The following is a 19,810-nucleotide window of genomic DNA, read 5'->3' as shown; positions in this document are numbered from 1 at the left end:
TCATCGTCACAATTGTTTTATAGCACTTATTGTGTGTTTTACTCTATCTACATAGTTTATCGGTGTAATTCCCATCAAATAATAATACTCCCTAGTGATCATTTTAATGAGCCAAACCTAACCACAAGTGAATACAACTTTCAAACCACTTTATATTTCAAATTTGATTAATATAAATGATAGTAACTTCCAAACAAAATACTACTCCAAAAAGAATCAACTAACAAATTCATTTTCTTTAGTCATTCCTATTTAATTTCATAATACCTACTACCAATACTGAATCCTTGTTCCCATGATTGATGAAAACAAACTAACACCCGTTTTAAGTCATAATCTCAAACAACCCTAAACTAATCAAGTTGAATAGTTGTTTGATTAAGCAGCAACACTAATTTGCTATATTATTAATTATATTAAAGGTCGAGGACTGGAAAAAGATAAGAAATCAACTTAATGTGATAAAATTTAGCAAATCTAAAGTTTGGTTAACTTAATATGAGCAGTCTTAGTGGCCTAATCTTTTATTGAAGTCTTTAGTCAAAGGACTGTGGTAGGGTTTGGTTTGGTCAGATTAAGCCTTTGTTATTAAATTAGATTCATAACCTTATCTATCGTATTTTATTTTATTTTTCCCACTTTAAAATATCTTTACATTGTCTGTGGCCGAAGGCTTCTTAATGTGTGTCCCAAATGAACCCAAAAATAATAATACCAAGATCAATCTATCAATTATTTCTAATATTTTGTCCTAGGTCATTTGCCATACAAATAATAGAATTTTGACTCGGACTTTTTCATTTCTCATTTGAGACCAATTTTTTTTTTAAATAAGGGAGAGACACAATAATAAGATTTAGTGCCATCCACTGCCCACACTAGAATTGGCTTAGCCGGAGGTAGGGTCCTGCGGCTAGAAGAGTGTCGTACGTGGCGCGAAGTCCAATGCACCCCGACGGCCCGCTAAATCCGAAAGACTGGGTACGGGCACCCGATCCTACTCATAACCTCATCAAGTCTCTAAAATGAACAACCTCTTATAGATGGAAGTAAACTAGCTTATATAACTCCTTGTGTCTACATTTCCTCATGGTCTTCTTTCTCTAAAGAACCACAGTATACATTCCGTCAAATATTTTGAGACACTAACCCATCCATCAACAAGATCTTAGTGTCTTTAAAAAACAAGATCTTAGTGAGAGTCGGTACGCGTAGTGGCCAATTAAATTGAAAAAGGCGTAAATAAAATACCAATAGAATTGAAAATGCAATTATGTGAGCCCTTCCCCACATAAATAAATAATGAAGTGTAACATCACAAAATGGGTCCACAAATAATGGCTTTTATTTTCAAATACATTTGAAAGATATTTAAATACTACTTTATTTTGTGATGGACCTCTCAATTATATCGAAGAAAAACAAAAACAATTATTTGATTTTGGATTTTTCTTTATGTGCTTCCAATTTCAGGTCCAGTCTAATAGAGTCAAGAGAATTTGACTACCCACAAGAATTATAGCAGTGGGCTTTTCTAATCATACAGATGACTATGTCATTACTTTGTCAAGTAGTCTTCCGATAAGATAGCTTTTTAATTACTTTCTTACCTCGAGATATCAAGAGATGGAGGCGGGAGTTGGTATTCAATCTTGAGAGAGATTAGGTAGATGGAGAATGAGAGAAGAACCCAAACCCAAAACGAAACAATAAAGGATTAACTTGATCCGAGAGATCTCAAATGAGAGAAAAACTATATCAAGTTTGGTCAGTCTGACACCTGTCGGTCCGGACATTCTGAAACAATGCTTTGGGTCTCAGACTAGTCAGTCTGACGCCTATAGGTGTCTGGTATTGACAACACTTTTGATTGAAAGGCCCCTATAGCAGTTTTGGGAGGACCCACCCAAAAACAAAACAGAGCCTAGGGCTACATACACCTAAAGGAAGAGAGAGAGGCTTAAAAAGTTATTTCATCTAATCCTTTCTTTGTCTTTAGTATCTTTTCCCTTTCATATCAAACCCCCCAAGTCTTCTCATTTGTCTTCAGTTCTCAAAGAAGAAGAAGAATAAAACCAGAAAGAGAGAGATTTTGGGTTTTTGATTACCTGATCCAATTATGGGTACTGGTTGGAGAAGAGCTTTCTGCAGATCAATCCACAAATACCCAGAATCAACAGAATCATCATCTCCACTTCCAAGTCCAACAAATTCAATCAAAATTGGGTGTCATTCAGCCACTAATAGTTCTCCTTCAACACCAAAACTGCAGTCTCAATCCATCTCCGCCGGCGGCACCACCACCTTAAGATGCCGTACCACCACTGCTTCTTCCGCTCCATGTTCTACCCAGAATAGCCCTAAACTTCTTCGCAAAACCACCACAGCTCCATCTTCTTCTTCTTCTTCTCCAAGATCACCTTCAAGATTCTCTCTTCTCAAAACCACTTTCCGATCATCCAAGGTAAAGTAGTAATTGAGAAGAATTTGATTAGTGAAATCATGAAAATAACAACTTTTAACTTTTTAACCTTTCTTTCTAAATTATGCAGAATAGCTGTGGAATTTGTGAACAGAGTACGAGGACAGGACAAGGAACAGCCATTTTCACAGCTGAGTGTTCCCACTCCTTTCACTTCCCTTGCATAGCAGAGCACGTTAGGAAACACAGTATCCTCGTTTGTCCCGTTTGCCATGCTAATTGGCAGGAAATTCCGCTACTGGTTCTGCACAAAAATCAGAAACCACACCAAGAACAAGAAGAAGATTATGCAGTCAGAAACAGAAAAGAAGATTTTAAAGCTAAGACTTCAGTTTATGATGACGATGAACCTCTATCATCTCCTATTGGTAATTATACTGGATTTAACACAATTCCAGAAGCTGATAACGAAAACGGAGATGAAGAGGAAGAAAAAGAGATTCAAGAATTTCAAGGGTTTTTTGCTGATTCTAACCTTTCATCTTCATCTTCATCAAAATCCTGTGGAGAAAAGTCGCCGCGGACGATCAGAAGTGAAGATTATTATGGAGGATTGAGAAATGTTGAAGTTAAATTACTTCCTGTTGCTGCTGTAATATCTATTGGAAGAAAAACTGAAACTTTCGCATTAGCAATGAAGATTAAAGCTCCACCACTTCCGGTTAATCTTGATCCAAATCGTCGTGCTCCGATAGATCTGGTTACAGTTTTGGATCTAAGTGAAACATTGACAAGAGAAAAGCTTCAGATGCTAAAACGATCCATGCGTTTGGTGATTTCATCTCTTGGATCTTCCGATCGTCTCTCCATTATTGCGTTTTCTTCAAGCTCTAAAAGATTATTACCTATGAGAAGAATGACAGTTCTAGGGCAAAAATCAGCCAAAAGAATCATTGATCGTCTGATAATCGGCCAAGGTTTAAACTCTGGGGAAGATGCTCTAAGAAAAGCCACAAAAGTTCTTGAAGATCGACGAGAAAGAAATCCAGTCGAATGCATCATACTTCTATCAGATAATCAGGAAGATCGTAACTCTGAAAATCAAAGCCGGTCATCTCAATACGAATCAAAAACTCGTTTCTCACACCTTGAGATTCCAGTCATTAACCAGAAACCATCGGAAGACGCATTCGCCAAGTGCGTTAGAGGATTATTAAGCGTAGTTGTTCAAGATCTACGGATCAAAATCGGTTTCTCGTCTGATTCTTCACCTGCTGAAATCGCGGCAATCTATTCATGTACAGGAAAACCTAGATTATTAGGATCGAATTCAATCCGTATCGTTGAACTTTATGCAGAAGAAGAGAGAGAATTTCTAGTGGAATTGAAAGTTCCTGTGACTAACATCGGAGCTCATCATGTGATGAAACTCCGATGTTGTTTCAGAGATCCAGCAACACAAGAAGTAATCGGCGGAAATGATCAAACTTTATTAGTACCTAAACTGCGAGCGGTTAGATCATCATCTTCTTCGAAGATTGAACGACTTAGAAATCTGTTCATTATAACTCGCGCCATTGTTGAAGCTCGAAGGTTGATTGAACATAATAATCTGTCAAGTGCGTATCGTCTTCTCTCTTCTACTCGAGATTTGATGAGGAAATCGAGTTCGATCTTACCGGATTCCGAGTACCTTCAACAACTGGAAACTGAGTTAACTCAGTTAAAAACTCGCCGACTGGATCATCATCGAGATCAACATATCGAACGGCGAACATGTATAGTAGATGAGAATGTGGAGTCGACTACACCAATATCGGCTTGGCGAGCTGCTGAAAAATTAGCTAAACTAGCTATTTTGAGGAAGTCGATGAATCGAGTCGGTGACTTACACGGCTTCGAAGATGCTAGATTTTAAAAGAAAAATATATAAAATAAAAAATGTAAAAGTAAAAAAGAAAAAGAAAAATATATATAACAAAGGAATAAGACTTCCACTGAATTTGATGAAGCTTCATTCTTGTGTTTCTTATAACTTATCTAGTATACTGATACAAAAATACTTTCACAATGAGTATAGCTTAATGGAGAAAGATAACAAAGAATCAGAAATGCATTTAGGTTCCTAATTCGGAATTGTCTAACAAACTTCCTTGGGAGATATCAAACTGAGTTTTGATTATAGTTCTTTTTGAACCAGACACGTAATTCTACATCTGAAGCATAGGAGGACCAAGATCCATTAGAAAGCATATAGTTTTTCACGTCTAGAAGATACTTTTGTTCCTTACATAATTCCTCTATAAGAGTACATATGGATTACTTACTTATCTCCATTCAGCAGCAAGCAGTTTTCTTCGATAGATGAAGTAGACTAGTAGTTATCTTAGCCCATACAATTTCCTGCAAAAAAAAAATCATAATTAGCTTTATATTTAAATGACAGGAAAGATGACATGGTAAGAAGGAGAATTTAAGAAATTGAACTTCTCTTAAATGGAGCTTACGCAAGATCTGATAAATTTTCTGATTTAATCATAGCTTTTCCTTCTGGAAGCTCGAGAGAGGAATGATGTGATATTATTTCTCTCAAAGTTAGCTTCGTACTTTTAATATCATTATCCCATATGACACTCTGAGAATGAAAAAAAGAGAAAATATTAGGTCAATAAGCTCTCACCATAGTGTCAACAATATGCAGATTGAATGTCGTATAATCCAAGTTTCAAACAGATCGACTAATATAAGGTATTATATGATCGTTTCACTTCAAGCATAAACCCGTTATTTTGCTATAGGTGATGAGAGCGTGAGGTAAAATGAATAACATTTGAAAGGTCTGAACCACCCACACCTTTCTCACATATTCTCGCCTTACATCCTCCCACGGCAATTTGCCTTCGGGGGAGAAAATTGAAGCATTCCACATAGCCCCTCTAGCAGCCATAACAGCTGAAGCTCCTAAGAAGAAAACAAAACCATCACGGCACAAAAATTAATATCGTTACAGATGAAACAACTACTTCACAGATTCTTGTTAACTGAATTGGAAATAAACTGTAAAGCGTCACAAAGACTATGAGAATAATAAACACAACCCAATACCACTCCCCACATCTATTATATTCTAGTTTATGCAAAATTTTGATGCAATACATAAAGTTCCAATCTTTCCCAATCACACATCTATGACACAAGCTTCTAAGGTTTATCCCAATCTAAGATTTATCTAAAGTTCTAAAACAAAAACAGATCACGTTACCAGAACTTGAAAAGGAAAGGAGAAGCCTAAAACAGAAATAGATCATCCGCGATTCAACTCGGACACAAATCTTGAATATCGAGCATGTTTGAAGAATGTGACCTACCTGTTGCTATTTTAATACGTTCAAAATCTTCATACTCAAAGACATCACCATTTGCTATAACTGGGATAGATAATGCAGCTACGACATCCGCAATTTCACTCCAATTGGCAGGATCCCTTGGCCTATCTGCAATTTTTCTGGAATTTGATAGATATGAACATATATGAAGACTAAGGTAAACTGCTCAAGCCCAAATTTAAAGAAAAAGCGGATTATGTTCCTACTATATGACTTGAAATTTATGTGGATTTATACAGTAATGCTGTTTTTAGATCACAAAAGACTTACTTAATGACTAATTGGTAACGAAAAATAAGCAAGAGAACATTTAAAAACTGATAAACTAGATTCTTCCTCCAGTTATTGATATTATATAATTTCATGGAATTTGAGATATTTGGGGCATTTTTGTTCTAATATTTTGCAAATTTGGAGCAACATATTATGGAGAAAGGTTTCGGCGACCCTCTATTAATAACAATACATGCACTACAGATGAAAGCACACCTACCAAAGCACATTTAACAATGCTCATTTGATCAAAGAGAAGAATAAAGGAAGAAGCAATAAGAATTTGAAGAGACAAACATTAGAAGAAAAAAAAAATTTGAAAACTAGAATCTGAGATTTTGAGGTTGCTAAAAATAGCTACACCATAGCCAACAAGAACATTGTGCCGTTAAAAACCAGCGGTCAGAGAGACAAAAATAATAAATTTGGGTTTTGAACTAGAAAATTGAATCAACAACTCACCTTCCATGGACAGCTAAAGCGGAAACACCGGTTTTCTCAATCCTTTGTGCTAGTTCAACAGTATCCCGAGATGATTTTAGAAGTCGATTTTACACGTCACTGGCGTGTTCAAGTTCCTTCTCAATGTTGTCAGAATCTACAGGACGAAGAAAATAACATTGGTTGATATATAAAAAATGAATACATACAGGATATCAACATATATCTCTACAAATATATAATGTTTACATCGCGAATTAGCTCAGGCTTAGAAAGTAATGCAGCACCCATGCCTCCGCTAATAGAAAACGCCTTAGGGCAACCCATATTAATATCTATTGCTGCAACATCATTGCACCTGAAAATGGTAAAGACTGCATCACCGACCCATCCAAAGGAAATATCGACTATGAACTCCAATTACCGAAAAGAGAAGCTTTAATGTGCAATGGTTAGAGTATCACCACTGTTAAAAGGAAAAGGACAACAACAGAATGAACTTACACTAATTGAGCAGCAGTGAGAGCCCTCACAGCATTTGACGTGCCTATTTGAAATACGACGCGATCTTTTTCCTCTGGACAAGTTCTAAAGACAACATTCTCTGTTCCTTTCTCCAAAAAATCAATGGACCCAAGGGATTCTGATGATACAAATAAATGCAAAAAAATTCACAAAGCAATCAAAATATCGTCTCCATACAAGAACACTCCAAAAATAATACTAATTCTCATAGTCTCAAATCCTTTTCTATACCCTAAACATTAACTGATAGCCATATATGGATAGATGAACTTTTACTCCCAAAAACGTTGAATTTGGTTTAGAAGATACTCCAATTCCTAGTTTGTATGAAAAAAAATGCATAAACTTGATTTAAGAAACCCTAGAATTGCAAAAATAAAAAGTTACCATTAATTCGTCGCTCACACTTGACGAATTTATGATCAATAATCTCCTCTCCATAAGTAATATCTGCACCATATTCAGCAGCAAGTAACCTAAAGGGCAGCGTCCCCTGACAAAAATCAACAATTACGTTTCAGATTTGCTCGATTACAAATCAAAACCCTAACTTGCTTTTTCCACTGATTTTGATTGGAGTGTGATAATGAAGAAACCCTAGAGATATAAACAGTGGGGAATAGAGAGGGAAAGGGTAATTGGGGATACTAACCACTCTAACCATGGGAGCAAGAAGCAGCTTGTTTTCGTACTCCATTTGATTTCACCACCACCGCCGAAACCTAAAATTTGGCGGGGCGAAGTTTTAAATCCGCTTCTAGTTATTCGCCAACCCACTCACTTGCCCGAACAAGAATTCATTAAATGGGCTGCACCTGCAACTCCGCGGCCGCCAGCATGTAAACACCTAAACACATTACGAAGAAGTCCGACAAACTATCAATCACTTGGACAACCGCATTATGAAGATATTTTGGGCTAGAGGTCATCGTCAATTACATCTTAAATTCTATATATCATGTAAAAAATCTTTAGCTTAAAACTCAACCACATTCAATAACAATAAGTTCTATATCTTTTGAGAATCGAACATGGAACCTGCAGAGTTTGGGAGTTTATGTCAACACTATCAACAACTTTGACAATCTGAAAATATTTTGGGCCCTAGAAACCATCGTCAAATACGTCTTAAATTTTGTAGGTCAAGTAAAGATCCTTAGCTTCAAACTCATTTATTCCTAACAGTAAATGGTAAATTTCTATTTCTAATTAATAATTGAATGTAAAACTTCCAAATTCTAGAGCGAGTGTCGAACTACTGTACCAAGAGGAGGTAGAAACTATATATTTTTACAAAAGATTCTCTATAAATACGTTTGCGTACAAACATACATGAGAGCAATGTTTTAAAACAGAGTAAAACTTTTTTCATGACTACTTTCCTTAACGAAATAATAGATTTGAGATCAAATTAAGACGTTAGATAAATATAGAAGCCAAAATTTTCAACTTCATCACTTATTACGTTAGAGTTAACCCCCGCCCAAAAAAAAGTATGTTTTTTTCCTCTTAAATTCTTAACAATTAGTGTTTGAGTTGGACTAAAAAATGTCGATATTCTCCACCATAGAAACCAGACATTCCCGATTTAAACATTCCCACCATGGAATCCATCATCAACAAAGGATTAGTGTTTCAACAGCCTGTTTCACGGTTACATTTCTCTGGATAACCGACAGAGACATTCTAAAAGAAAAGGGCATTTTAACTGCATTATTGTATAACACCATAAGAGCCAACTTTCTAGACTTAAAACTTAAAAGAGACAAATAGGAGATTTCTAAGGTATAAAAAGGGAGAGTGACTCTTCACAGAATTCAGAATACAGAACAGGGAGACAGTCCTCAACACAACCACCATGTATTTGTATGGTACATGTACTTCGTGTGAGTTTGAAATGAATTAACGCCAATTCCTCTACAATATAATGGAACAAAAAACAACTGTACTACTTAGATTTTAAGTAGCCGAACGAAAGAATTTGAATCTGATGACTTTTTTTCTTCTTTACAATTACAAACCCCTGAGTAGTCCATATGAATATGATATGAATATGATGTTGACTCAGCTGTTATATGATGATGCTTCTAATTTGTAGTAAGCAACAGGAATGGTGGTGATCGTCGCCTTCGATCTCCAACTACTGTCCTTCAAAACGTACAACCAAGTAGTATAAGATCAAAGATCATAATGTCAAATGAAACACAGAAAGTACAAAGTAAAGAGAAATACTAAGAATGTATGATTATATTACTTTGAGAAGAATTAGATAAATCCCAACAATTATATGAAGAATTAGATAAAAATCCAGATGTGACTCGTATAAATGGTCTAATTCAGGATGATCTCGGAATGTTTGTTTTTGTCAGACTAAGATTAGTCAGGTTCTAAGACACAACAAACATATGGTGAAACTTTTACTTGCAACTTCTAATAGTTTCTATAACATCGCGAGCTGTCTAACCGGGAAATAATGTGATATGTCATGTTTTTCTCGAATCAATAAAAAGCAGGAATGTGTATACATGGAACCGTACCTCGTGAAGGGTTTGAGGTTTCGTATTTTTAGCTCATTGTTTAAGAGGGAGTATAATGTCGAGGTTCTTTTCAAGTAGCCATCCTCTGGGATAAGCGAGATTGGGGGCTTCCAAATGGAGATGCCAATTCATTACTCTTGAACAATCTTCAGGCAAGCCTTTCATTTGATTTTCATCTTCTACCACCTGTTCTATAAATGTAGTCTCCTGCAAACACAATTTGATTATGATAAATCGCAAACTAATGCATAAAGTACGTAGTTCAATCCTAATTGTCAAATTTGAGAGTGATCCGTCAGGTATCTATACATGTAGGAATGATAAGGGTCGATTTAAATCCAGAACCCATCTACCTACAAAAGATACATTTTCCTTTTGGGGCCTCAGCCGTTAATTACTGTTTACTGTTGTTGCAAAGGGTGGAGGCATTGAGCAACACCACATTGTGGAGGACAAAGACAATAATTTGGTATAGATATTGATCTCCCAGAATTTTGTTCTGAAATTCTTTCTAATTCAACCTGTATGATTGTGCATTGGTCCTACATTTCTAGCAAGTGCATATGACCAGGATAGGCAATCATTACACCATTTTCCTGATCCATGTAGAAGTTCTGATATGCCCAATTTGCAGAAAAAAAGGGTTTGTGATTAAAAAGTAGATACGTTTCCGAGTATGAACATCTCCATGCTTTCCATTTCGAGGGTTTTCATTCTTTAAGAGTTGGAGGGCTTTAGGTCCTGACATGCAGTTCCTAGATGGCTTTGAACCACTTTATAATGTTTATGTGGCTCTACATTTTTAGCTTCATCATCATCTGTCTTGTTCTTCTCTTCTCTTTTTCTATTTCTCTCTTCTGCTAATTCCGCTCCCCAGATGTATCTCTTTTTATTCAATCAAAGCAATATAAATAGATATATTGGAGGTATAGGAAGGATCATATTTATACCTGAAAACCTTCCTTCACTGTGTCTAATTGTCGAACAGGTTCTGAAGTAGGGCGATGCCATCTCTTTGGATCCCAAATGATGGTGCTATTGAATGCAAATCCTGACATATCAACATGAAACCTTCGTAGTCTTTTACTCTTCTCATTTGTATGCCATCCAATTACCTGACTTCCATTGCATACAGGACCTTCTAGTACTGCCTTAGCTTTGCTTTGAGCAAGCATAGCAACTGGCCAAGTGCCAAAGCGACTGCAGATTATAGCAAAGCCAAACCCACCATTAATATACGCAAGTTATAAATAAATAAAGAGAACGGAGAACCAAGTAATCAATGGTGTTTTAGCACTAGAGAAAATGAAGAGAGAACTATAGATTCTGTGTGTAATATAGCTTTTTGACTTCCTGAAAACTAGTGCTACTAAGAAATGAGTTAGTTAAGTCTTCACCACGGACTCACAGGATAATCTAAAGCTTTATGGAATAGGAACTACAGCTCCCTTGACTGTGTAAATGTCTTGCATTGTTAGTACTTCAGTAGCTTACTGATCTGAAGAGGTTCATGAATAAAAATTACAACTCAAGACGGTGACATCTCCACTTAAAAGTGAGCAAGAAAAAAAAAATGAGGTTCATGACTGATATTGGTTTTAATCCAATGCTCCAGCAGGTTTTTGTTCGTTAAAATGGTGTGAAGCTCCACAAGTTTATTCCTTGGTGAAAAGCAAAAGCAAGGTAATCTAGTTTCTCCAGGTGTAGTAGCTCACAACAAAGGCCACAAAATTGCAGCACTCAAAGTTTGACATAGCATCACAAGTAGCATAAGTAAACACTTCAAAATTATGTTAGTACAATCCAACCACCTAATAGAATATCAAACTATATACAAATTAACATTATATGAGGATATAAAAATTATGCATCACAAGTAACATATTACAAGCAAGATGTATAAGTAAGAGAACTAGTTCTCAGCAGCACTGTCAGGATAGCTAGCTGATCATCACCCCAATCAACATGAACCAATAACTTCCTCGCTTGGTGTACTCTATTCATGTTTATGGTGTCCCAAATCCCAATCAACATAACCATAGTGTGCCTGACCTATGTCACCCAAGACATATCTCACTCCCTCAATACATGCACAACCCCTACGCTCGAACCCAATGAAAACTGAGGAGATCTCCTTAGTGACAATTAAATTTTGTAGAAATCTATCAATGAGAGAACCACTCTAAACAATGTCATCAACAGAACTTACTCTTATCTTCTTCACCCAGACACTTTTCGAGTATAACCCATTCTTGACTTAACTATTGAGTATTTGACAAGAAGCAATTGTAGGAATTGAGCAAGCAAAGGAACTCGTCAATTTTCCTATTCATTAATGTGGGAATAAAACAAAAGAGAGATGACAACGTGCACATCTACTAGAGCAAATAATTCTAGTGGCTACTCTTTTAGTAAGATAGAATTACGAAAGCATTATCTAGAAATAGCAAAGACTAAAACTAATAGATATGCAAACAAGGCAAACATGAAGACCTAAAAAATGCAATCTATCCAACGATCATAAATTCGTATAAATCACTCTAACTAAATCAAAATAGCTCAAATTGTAAAATTACCAAGTAATACCTGATTTCTCTCAAGCTCTTAAATAGCTCAAGCGAATATATATTATCGTCATCTGCAAAATATACAATTCCATCCAGCTTATGATGTTCAATATGTTCAAGAGCAGTATTTCGTTGATGAACACCTCGATCCTTTATGTCTGTAGAATTCTTTTTACAAACCAGATGCCTATACATGACACTAGTTTTCCTGAGTATTTGTGAAGTTTCCATTGACGCGGAGTTCATCTCCACCACAATCCACAAAAGTGGTGGACGAACAAGCCTTAGTGTTTGACCTAATCTATTAAGAAAGTAAGCTTGCAATGCTCGATTATAAGTTGGTGTAACAATTATCAATTGCTTCAAATGAATGATATCTGATTCATCTTTAACCTCTGATGAATTTTGACTAACTATTTCACGAACAAAATTATCAGTTCTAACAAATTTAACACTCTGTTGAGGATGAACTAGAGGTGATTTGATCTCGAATGGTAAATCATGACGTTTAATATCAACAACACTTCCAAAAGGTGTTAAACCTAATAAGATACCAAGAATGAAACAGAACAAGAACCTGTAAATCAACTTCTTCCATGGCCTATTCTCCTTCTTCTTCGAATGTTTTTGTAGAAAAACTCCCGCCAGATATCTTCTTAATCTTGCGATTGAACCACGAATAGATAACGGAGAAGATGATGAGGAATTAGATCCGTATGAAAATTTATTAGACGAAGAATGAACAAGAAATGGATCATGTCCGTTTAAGTGAGATCGATCGCGATAAGCAGGAGATTGAGTTCGTCGAGCCATTAATCGAGAGATTAAATCATATAAACGAACAAGATCTAATCTCCTAATCAGTTTTTTCAACTCAACTGGAGTTTGAATCGGACCAAATCGACAAAATCAAAATCATAATACAGACAACTCTACTGAACTGAAACCCTAGAATGACAGAATCAAATCCTGTTCGATTAGGATAGACTCCCGCCGACTGAGATTGATTTTTCTGAAAGTAAGCAAGAATTTTTCTCCGAAAACAGCGGGCAAAGATAGAGGGATGATGGTCTTTTCAGGGGCTTAATTGATAATAATGGAATAATTAAGGGATCTAAAGTGGATATTAGCAATGATTGTCCCGCGCTAGGTTGTCTTCTCCGTAATTTGCTCCCCGCTTTAACTAACTCTAACCAAACACTTTTTTTTTTTATCATAGATGTGATAAGCTCGATAACTGCTCACTCATACATTAACAACACCGGACCTATAGCCCAACAAAGACAATGGCCTGAAGCCCAATAACTTTATTAATACCTACATAATCCCAATTCAAATAACCAAAGATTCTACTTTCTCCGGGTAAGAATCTGGGACCTCCAGGAATTTCTGGAGTTTATGTGAACACCTTGGAACCACTTGGGCTACCAACTGTTGACGTACCGTCATTTTTGTTGTTAACTTGTATGGGTGTTTTGAGCTTTAAATATAGGATTAGTTTCGTATTGGCCCCCAATTTGTGATCAACTCACTGTTTTGACTCCTACAAGTGTTGACATTTCGAGTTGGCTCCAAGAGTGAAAACGTCTATTTTTTTTAGCGTTTTTAGAGCTTGCTCCCTCGTCACTAATTGGTATTTGAGTTTACCTGCCTCAATGATGGGTAATTGAGTTTACCCGCCTCAATGATGGGTAATTGAGCTTACCCACTCAGATTTACTATTTTGACAAAAATACAAAGGTTGTGTTTGGCGTACGTAAAATAATTGTAACCACCACGAACAATTATTCTTCAATATGATTCCCATTGTCCACTCGTCACTAATTGGTATTTGAGTTTACATTCCTCAATGCCGATTAATTGAGCTTACCCACTTAGATTTACTATTTTAGACAAAAATACAAAGATTGTGTTTGGCGTATGTAAAATAATTGTGACTACCACGCGCAATTATTGTTCAATATGATTCTTAGCAGTTATTTCACTTTACTTTATTGTTTGATTTGGTCAGAAATACGATTAGTAAAGATTGTTTTTGAGTTTCTTTTTTACCTTTTGAATAATCCCTTATCTATAGTTTCTATCACTAGAAATGGGTTTTGGTTCAGGTTGGCGGGTCAAATCAGATTTTGGGTCCGAGTATGACCAGGCCAAATAGGATTTCTCTTTTGTTCATCTGAATATTCTGTCTCCAAAAAAGGCAGCAAAATCCAAGCTGTCCATTCCGGCATGGACTGGCACCATTTTATGGGAAAGTACCGTTTTAGTCAACAGAGTGTGTACTTCTCCAACGTCTTTCCTTGTAGTTTCTCTGCAACGACTTTACTTGATAAAAACCCTTTGACAAAATAATCTTTAATCATAGACAACAAGTTTCTGTTTTGTTTTTAGAGTAAACCCTTTAACTTACAAATTCCTTATAGACAACAAACTTCTATTTTTAGTGTAAACCCTTTGACTTACAAATCCTTAAAGAGAACAAAATTCTTCTAGTTCTTCAACAGACCGGAACTTCAGCGAAGGAAAACCCCTTCGCCGGAGTTGTTAGAGAGAGAGAAACGAGAGGAAAAAAATTTAAGGTCGCCGACCGGAAAATTTTTCGGCCGACGACCGTCGTCGGAGAAGGTGATGTGAATTGGAGAGAGAGAGAAAGGTGAGTTGGGAAGAGATGTGAGGTGGAGAGAGAGAGATGACGTGGAGAGAGATGTGTGGTGGAGAGGGAAATGAGGTGGAATTAAGGTTTTACTTTTAATTTTATTTTGAAAAAATATTTTAAAGGACGGGTAGTTAGGACATTTACATAAAAAAAAAAGGTCATATTTGAATTTACAGAAATTTGAAGGTCATAAATGAAGTTGGTCAAAAAGTAGGAGGCCAAATAGGAATTAACTCTATTATTTATCACATAAATCAACTTTTTTCAATTTTGAAAATATTTTTTTGTTAAACTTTTTCCTCTCTCATGTCTCATCAATTCTTTTGATTTCTACAAAACTTTTATCTCGCTTCGGTTCAACTACTCTCCATTAAAATTCAAAAACTCCATTAAAACCTTAAAGCCTCCACTAAAAACACAAAAAAATTTACAGTAGTTCATCAACAATCCTCTATTCCTCTCAATAATGCAATCTTTTCTAATCTTTGATTTTAAACAGACAAAGTTCATCAACTGCAATCTCTGTTTAATATCGTAAGTTCGTAACTATCTCACCTCCTCGTCCCCATCATCATCATCCTGATGGTGAACTAATTCAAGTAAACCGGCTTGTGATGATTAATTAGATATAACAACAACGAGTTATCAAGTTCAAGATATCATCCTTACTGCATTTTCCATGATTTCCACTTGTCCACAGTTGGCTATTAATAACTCTACCAGTCCTCCCAATGTCAATACGGCTGCCCATGATCATGATCGTGTCCTTTTCTCTTTTCAATTTCGTGATCATCAAAATCCAAGTAACGTGAAAGTAGGAAGTGAATATGGCTATTAGTAACTCATCTAATTTCCCTATGTCAATATAACCCACCCATGATCATGATCACGAACTAATTTCAGTTCATAATATAACAACAATGAAACATTATAACAACATTAATAAAACGTTATAAGATATAATATAATAGGTTTAAAAATTAAAATCAAATGACATGTCCCTTTAATCAACCAAGAGAAAGAATGAGTACAAGCCTCGCAACATTTACATGATTTGACAAGTAGTAATGAACTTTGAAAAAAAAAAAAGTTGGCTCTCAATGAAGATAGGGCTAAGGGTGATTTGGTATGCAAAAGACAGCTCACTCAAGCAGGGCGGGAAAAATAATAAAAGACGGTCAAATTGGAAGACAAGCATCTTTAGGAGGAGGGGTACTTTGGTGAGTTTGTTAGCTTTAGGGGGAGGCAAAATGTAATTAACCCGTGTTTAATTGTAACTCGGCTTAAGTGTAAACAATTACATGAGAAACAAAAATGCTTTATTGGAATCTTGTCGAATTCAAGAATCTGTTATAAAACAGAATTGTTTTATAAAAACCTTTTAACTTCAGAACTACTCATATCAATTCCCTACTTGGGAATTTCATCAATCTTCAAAGGAGGGCTAGAGATAGAGCATTACACGAAGAAAATGATAGAACTTTCTTACAAACTATGGAAAGGAATTTTGCTTAAAATAATCAAAACAAGATCATTATAAAATTTGATACATGGAGATTGAGGGAAATGTCAAATTCAAAAATATGTTATAAAACAGAATCAGAAGTTGCTGTTTTATAAAACCCCTTTAACCTTTATGTCAGTCAACAAATCTCAAACACTCATCTTCTTCATCAGAACTACTCAAATGAAGAAAATGATAGAGCTTTCTTACAAACTATGGAAAGGAATTTTGCTCAAAATAATCAAAACAAGATCATTATAAATTTGATACACAGAGATTCAGGAAAACTTTTAATCCACGACCATCACCGACCCCAAATTACCGACCCCAAATTCTTGATTCAATCTTGTTTTTTTCCTGTGTTTCTTGATTCTGATGAAGATTGTCTGTTTAATGTCGAAAATGTAATTAACCGGTGTTTAATTGTAACTCTGCTTAGGTGTAAACGATTACATGAGAAACAAAAATGCTTTCTTGGAATCGTGTTGAATTCAAGAATCTGTTATAAAACAGAATCAAAAGTTGTTGTTTTATAAAAAAAACCCCTTTAACCTTATATCAGTCAACAAATCTAACTTCTTCTACAGTGACACGAGAAAATCATTCGAAGAGTCAATTCCCTACTTGGGAAGTCTTTGATAAAGAGATTAAGAAGAAAAAATCAGTAATGGAGAATTTCATCAATCTTCAAAGGAGGGCTAGAGATAGAGCATTACAGGAAGAAAATGATAGAGCTTTCTTACAAACTATGGAAAGGAATTTTGCTCAAAATAATCAAAACAAGATCATTATAACTTTTAATCCACCACCATCACCGACCCCAAATTCTTGATTCAATCTATTTTTTTTTTTTCTGTGTTTCTTGATTCTGATGAAGATTGTCTGTTTAATGTCGAAAATGCAATTAACATGTGTTTAATTGTAACTCTGTTTAGGTGTACACGATTGCATGAGAAACAAAAATGCTTTCTTGGAATCGTGTCGAATTCAAGAATCTTTTATAAAACAGAATCAGAAGTTGATCATTATAAAATTTGATACACGAACTTCTGATCATTATAAAATTTTATACACGGAGATTGAGGATGTGTTTCTTGATTCTGATGAAGATTGTCTATTTAATGTCGAAAATGTAATTAACCTGTGTTTAATTGTAACTCTGCTTAGGTGTAAACGATTACATGAGAAACAAAAATGCTTTCTTGGAATCGTGTCGAATTTAAGAATATGTTATAAAACAGAATCAGAAGTTGTTGTTTTATAAAAATCCCTTTAACCTTATATCAGTCAACAAATCTCAAACACTCACTTCTTCATCAGAACTACTTATATCAATTCCCTACTTGGGAAGTCTTTGATAAAGAGATTAAGAAGAAAAAATCAGTAATGAAGAATTTCATCAACTTTAAAGGAGGGCTAGAGATAGAGCATTACAGGAAGAAAATGATAGAACTTTCTTACAAACTATGGAAAGGAATTTTGCTCAAAATAATCAAAACAAGATCATTATAAAATTTGATACACGGAGATTGAGGAAAACTTTTAATCCACCACCATCACCGACCCCAAATTCTTGATTCAATCTGGGTTTTTTTTTTCTGTGTTTCTTGATTCTGAAGAAGATTGTCTATTTAATGTCGAAAATTAAATCCACCAACAACCCCACCCAATTTCTTGATTCAATATAGGTTTTGTTTATATGTTTCTTGATTGAAAGGAAGACTGCATGTAATTCTCCAAGAGTTTGAGATTACTTCTGTTTTATAATGTCATAAAAATAAGATATTTTAGTTTTAATGCATTTTGTCTTTCTTAAATGTTACTTACATGTCTACTTCCACAATTTGGAAACTTCATTTTATCTTTGAAGATGCTGTAATTATTCCGCTAAGTTTTCGCATGCTTTCTACCAAGACTAAATTATTTTAGATCAATGTGGGGTTGGCCATATTTCGAGCACATTATTTAGGAAATTATATTTGTGATGAAAACACCCTACACATTAAATTAAGAAACTAACCTTAACATTTCCAATCACTGCAGCTACTCCCTTTAGACGACAATCATTTTTTGCGAGAAAATGGTTGTCTAGGGATTAGGGTTCAAAAGTTATTAGTTCATGCTAAACCTTCAGATAGATTACGGTTCATCTAATCCAATAGACTGGATTGTGAGGGTTCCAATCAAATTAGTTTGCATTGTCAATGTGTATTTGCACAAGTCAATGTCCACCATCCTCAAAGTTCATCGTGGTCATTTATGTACAGTCCAAGCCGGGATACTCTAGGTCGTCGTTTGGACATCCTTAAAGATATTAAATTAAGAGAAAAATATGCAACCTCGTTTGGGGTTGGTTTTGGATATGATTTCAAGCTTGACAAGTACAAGCTTTTGAGTATTGTAAGTTGGTGTGTACCCGGGGATAGGATACGTAGAACGGTCGAATTCCACACTTTATGCTTTGATTCGTGGGAACCCTTTGACAATGTTCCTTATGAATTTCATTTCGCAGATGGTGTGCTTGCTACTGGAGCTATTCATTGGAGGGTAACACTTTCCTAAGTGATGTTATTTATACCTTATTACCTTTGATAAGTGTTACTTGTTCGATTTCTTCAACAGTTTAAAAACCTTATTGTTTTTTTTTTTTGGAATAAAAGGAAATACATTAAAACCAACAATTTACAGAGTTAATCCCAATGAAAGGATGGAATACAAAGGAAGGATCAAACTGTAAAGTGAGTTAACATCAGGTACCATAACCCAAACCTAGAGATCATGGAGGAAGCAAGAGGCAGCCAATTCGTGTGCCAACCGATTCTGCAAACGTGGGCAGTGCATGATATCAACGTGGTCTCCCGAGAAGATGTCACGTAAATGATTGATGGCCGTCCAGATGCGCCAAGGTATTATTGGGTCTACGGTGGAGATTAGTTCCACTAAAACCCTAGAATCTGTCTCTATTATATAAGCTCCTATTCCCATTTCAGCCACAATTTCTAACCCTAAGAAAATGGCTTCCATTTCACACTGTAAGGCTGTTAATGGAGAGATGAGTCTTGTCTTTTGTTTTAAGATAGATCCGAAGCTATTTCTCGCTACTGCAGCACATGAACCTCCATTTGATCGGAATGATCCATCGCAATTTATCTTGATTTTGTCTTCCGGAGGCGGGATCCATGGTGATTCCTGCAAATCTTGATTAGGGTTTCCGGATATAGAGTTAAAGATTACATACCTTAGTGATTCTCGGGTACGCTTCCAGCAAGTAGCTATGTCCATCGGGTTGTCATTGAAGATCAAGTCATTTCTTGTCTTCCACCATGACCAGAGAAGATAAGTAGCCTGCAACCACATATTATTTTCATTAGCTTTTAAAAGCATACCTTTGAGTGTACCAAGCAAATCGACAGTAAGTTGCTCCAGATCTGGAATATTTGTGTATCTGATAAGCTCCTTGAATTTTACGCAGGAACTAAACAGGTGATCCCTAGTCTCT

At 35.6% G+C, this 19,810-nt stretch overlaps 3 protein-coding genes across 4 annotated transcripts; 1 reads left to right on the top strand and 2 right to left on the bottom strand.

The window, feature by feature from the left end:
• Nucleotides 1–1,265: 1,265 nt before the first annotated feature.
• Nucleotides 1,266–4,439, top strand: LOC147570557 (E3 ubiquitin-protein ligase WAV3-like). The gene is made up of 2 exons (XM_086657111.1): nt 1,266–2,464; nt 2,553–4,439. The coding sequence occupies exons 1-2, from the start codon at nt 2,120–2,122 to the stop codon at nt 4,338–4,340; spliced, it is 2,133 nt and encodes a 710-aa protein (XP_086513237.1). The 5' UTR covers nt 1,266–2,119; the 3' UTR covers nt 4,341–4,439.
• Nucleotides 4,440–4,517: 78 nt separating this feature from the next.
• On the bottom strand, nt 4,518–7,974 carry LOC147570556 (Aldolase-type TIM barrel family protein). Its single transcript, XM_086657114.1, is given in 11 exon segments — nt 4,518–4,808; nt 4,810–4,825; nt 4,930–5,057; nt 5,277–5,383; nt 5,791–5,927; nt 6,544–6,631; nt 6,634–6,679; nt 6,772–6,880; nt 7,027–7,165; nt 7,435–7,540; nt 7,700–7,974. Coding segments are annotated over 11 exon segments (984 nt in total). The 5' UTR covers nt 7,745–7,974; the 3' UTR covers nt 4,518–4,745.
• An 850-nt stretch (nt 7,975–8,824) lies between these two features.
• IRX9-L (Nucleotide-diphospho-sugar transferases superfamily protein) lies at nt 8,825–13,304 on the bottom strand. 2 transcript variants are annotated; one of them, XM_086657112.1, is made up of 4 exons: nt 12,171–13,304; nt 10,535–10,784; nt 9,585–9,791; nt 8,825–9,195 (listed from the first exon to the last, which is right to left on the bottom strand). In XM_086657112.1, exons 1-3 carry the CDS (start codon nt 12,962–12,964, stop codon nt 9,618–9,620), a joined length of 1,218 nt encoding a protein of 405 aa, XP_086513238.1. In that variant the 5' UTR covers nt 12,965–13,304; the 3' UTR covers nt 8,825–9,195; nt 9,585–9,617. The 2 variants fall into 2 exon arrangements, with proteins under 2 accessions (XP_086513238.1, XP_086513239.1); XM_086657113.1 differs by having other exon boundaries at nt 8,825–9,190.
• Nucleotides 13,305–19,810: the final 6,506 nt, after the last annotated feature.

The sequence above is a fragment of the Eschscholzia californica genome, unplaced genomic scaffold, assembly GCF_041429995.1.
Source record: "Eschscholzia californica isolate CP2 unplaced genomic scaffold, dmEscCali1.0.p SCAF_1, whole genome shotgun sequence".
Classification (NCBI taxonomy): domain Eukaryota; kingdom Viridiplantae; phylum Streptophyta; class Magnoliopsida; order Ranunculales; family Papaveraceae; genus Eschscholzia; species Eschscholzia californica.
Note: the sequence above shows the minus strand (reverse complement) of the source record. Positions and strands in the feature narration are given on the sequence as shown.

What these genes read in the sequence shown, in the direction of transcription:
- LOC147570557 (XM_086657111.1), top strand. Translation starts at nt 2,120, where the DNA reads ATGGGTACTGGTTGGAGAAGAGCTTTCTGCAGATCAATCCACAAATAC. An exon ending in CCACTTTCCGATCATCCAAG is followed by an intron (nt 2,465 to 2,552) that starts GTAAAGTAGTAA and finishes TAAATTATGCAG; the next exon opens with AATAGCTGTGGAATTTGTGA.
- IRX9-L (XM_086657112.1), bottom strand. Translation starts at nt 12,964, where the DNA reads ATGGCTCGACGAACTCAATCTCCTGCTTATCGCGATCGATCTCACTTA. An exon ending in AAGAGCTTGAGAGAAATCAG is followed by an intron (nt 10,785 to 12,170) that starts GTATTACTTGGT and finishes TATAATCTGCAG; the next exon opens with TCGCTTTGGCACTTGGCCAG. An exon ending in CAGTGAAGGAAGGTTTTCAG is followed by an intron (nt 9,792 to 10,534) that starts GTATAAATATGA and finishes TTGTGTTTGCAG; the next exon opens with GAGACTACATTTATAGAACA.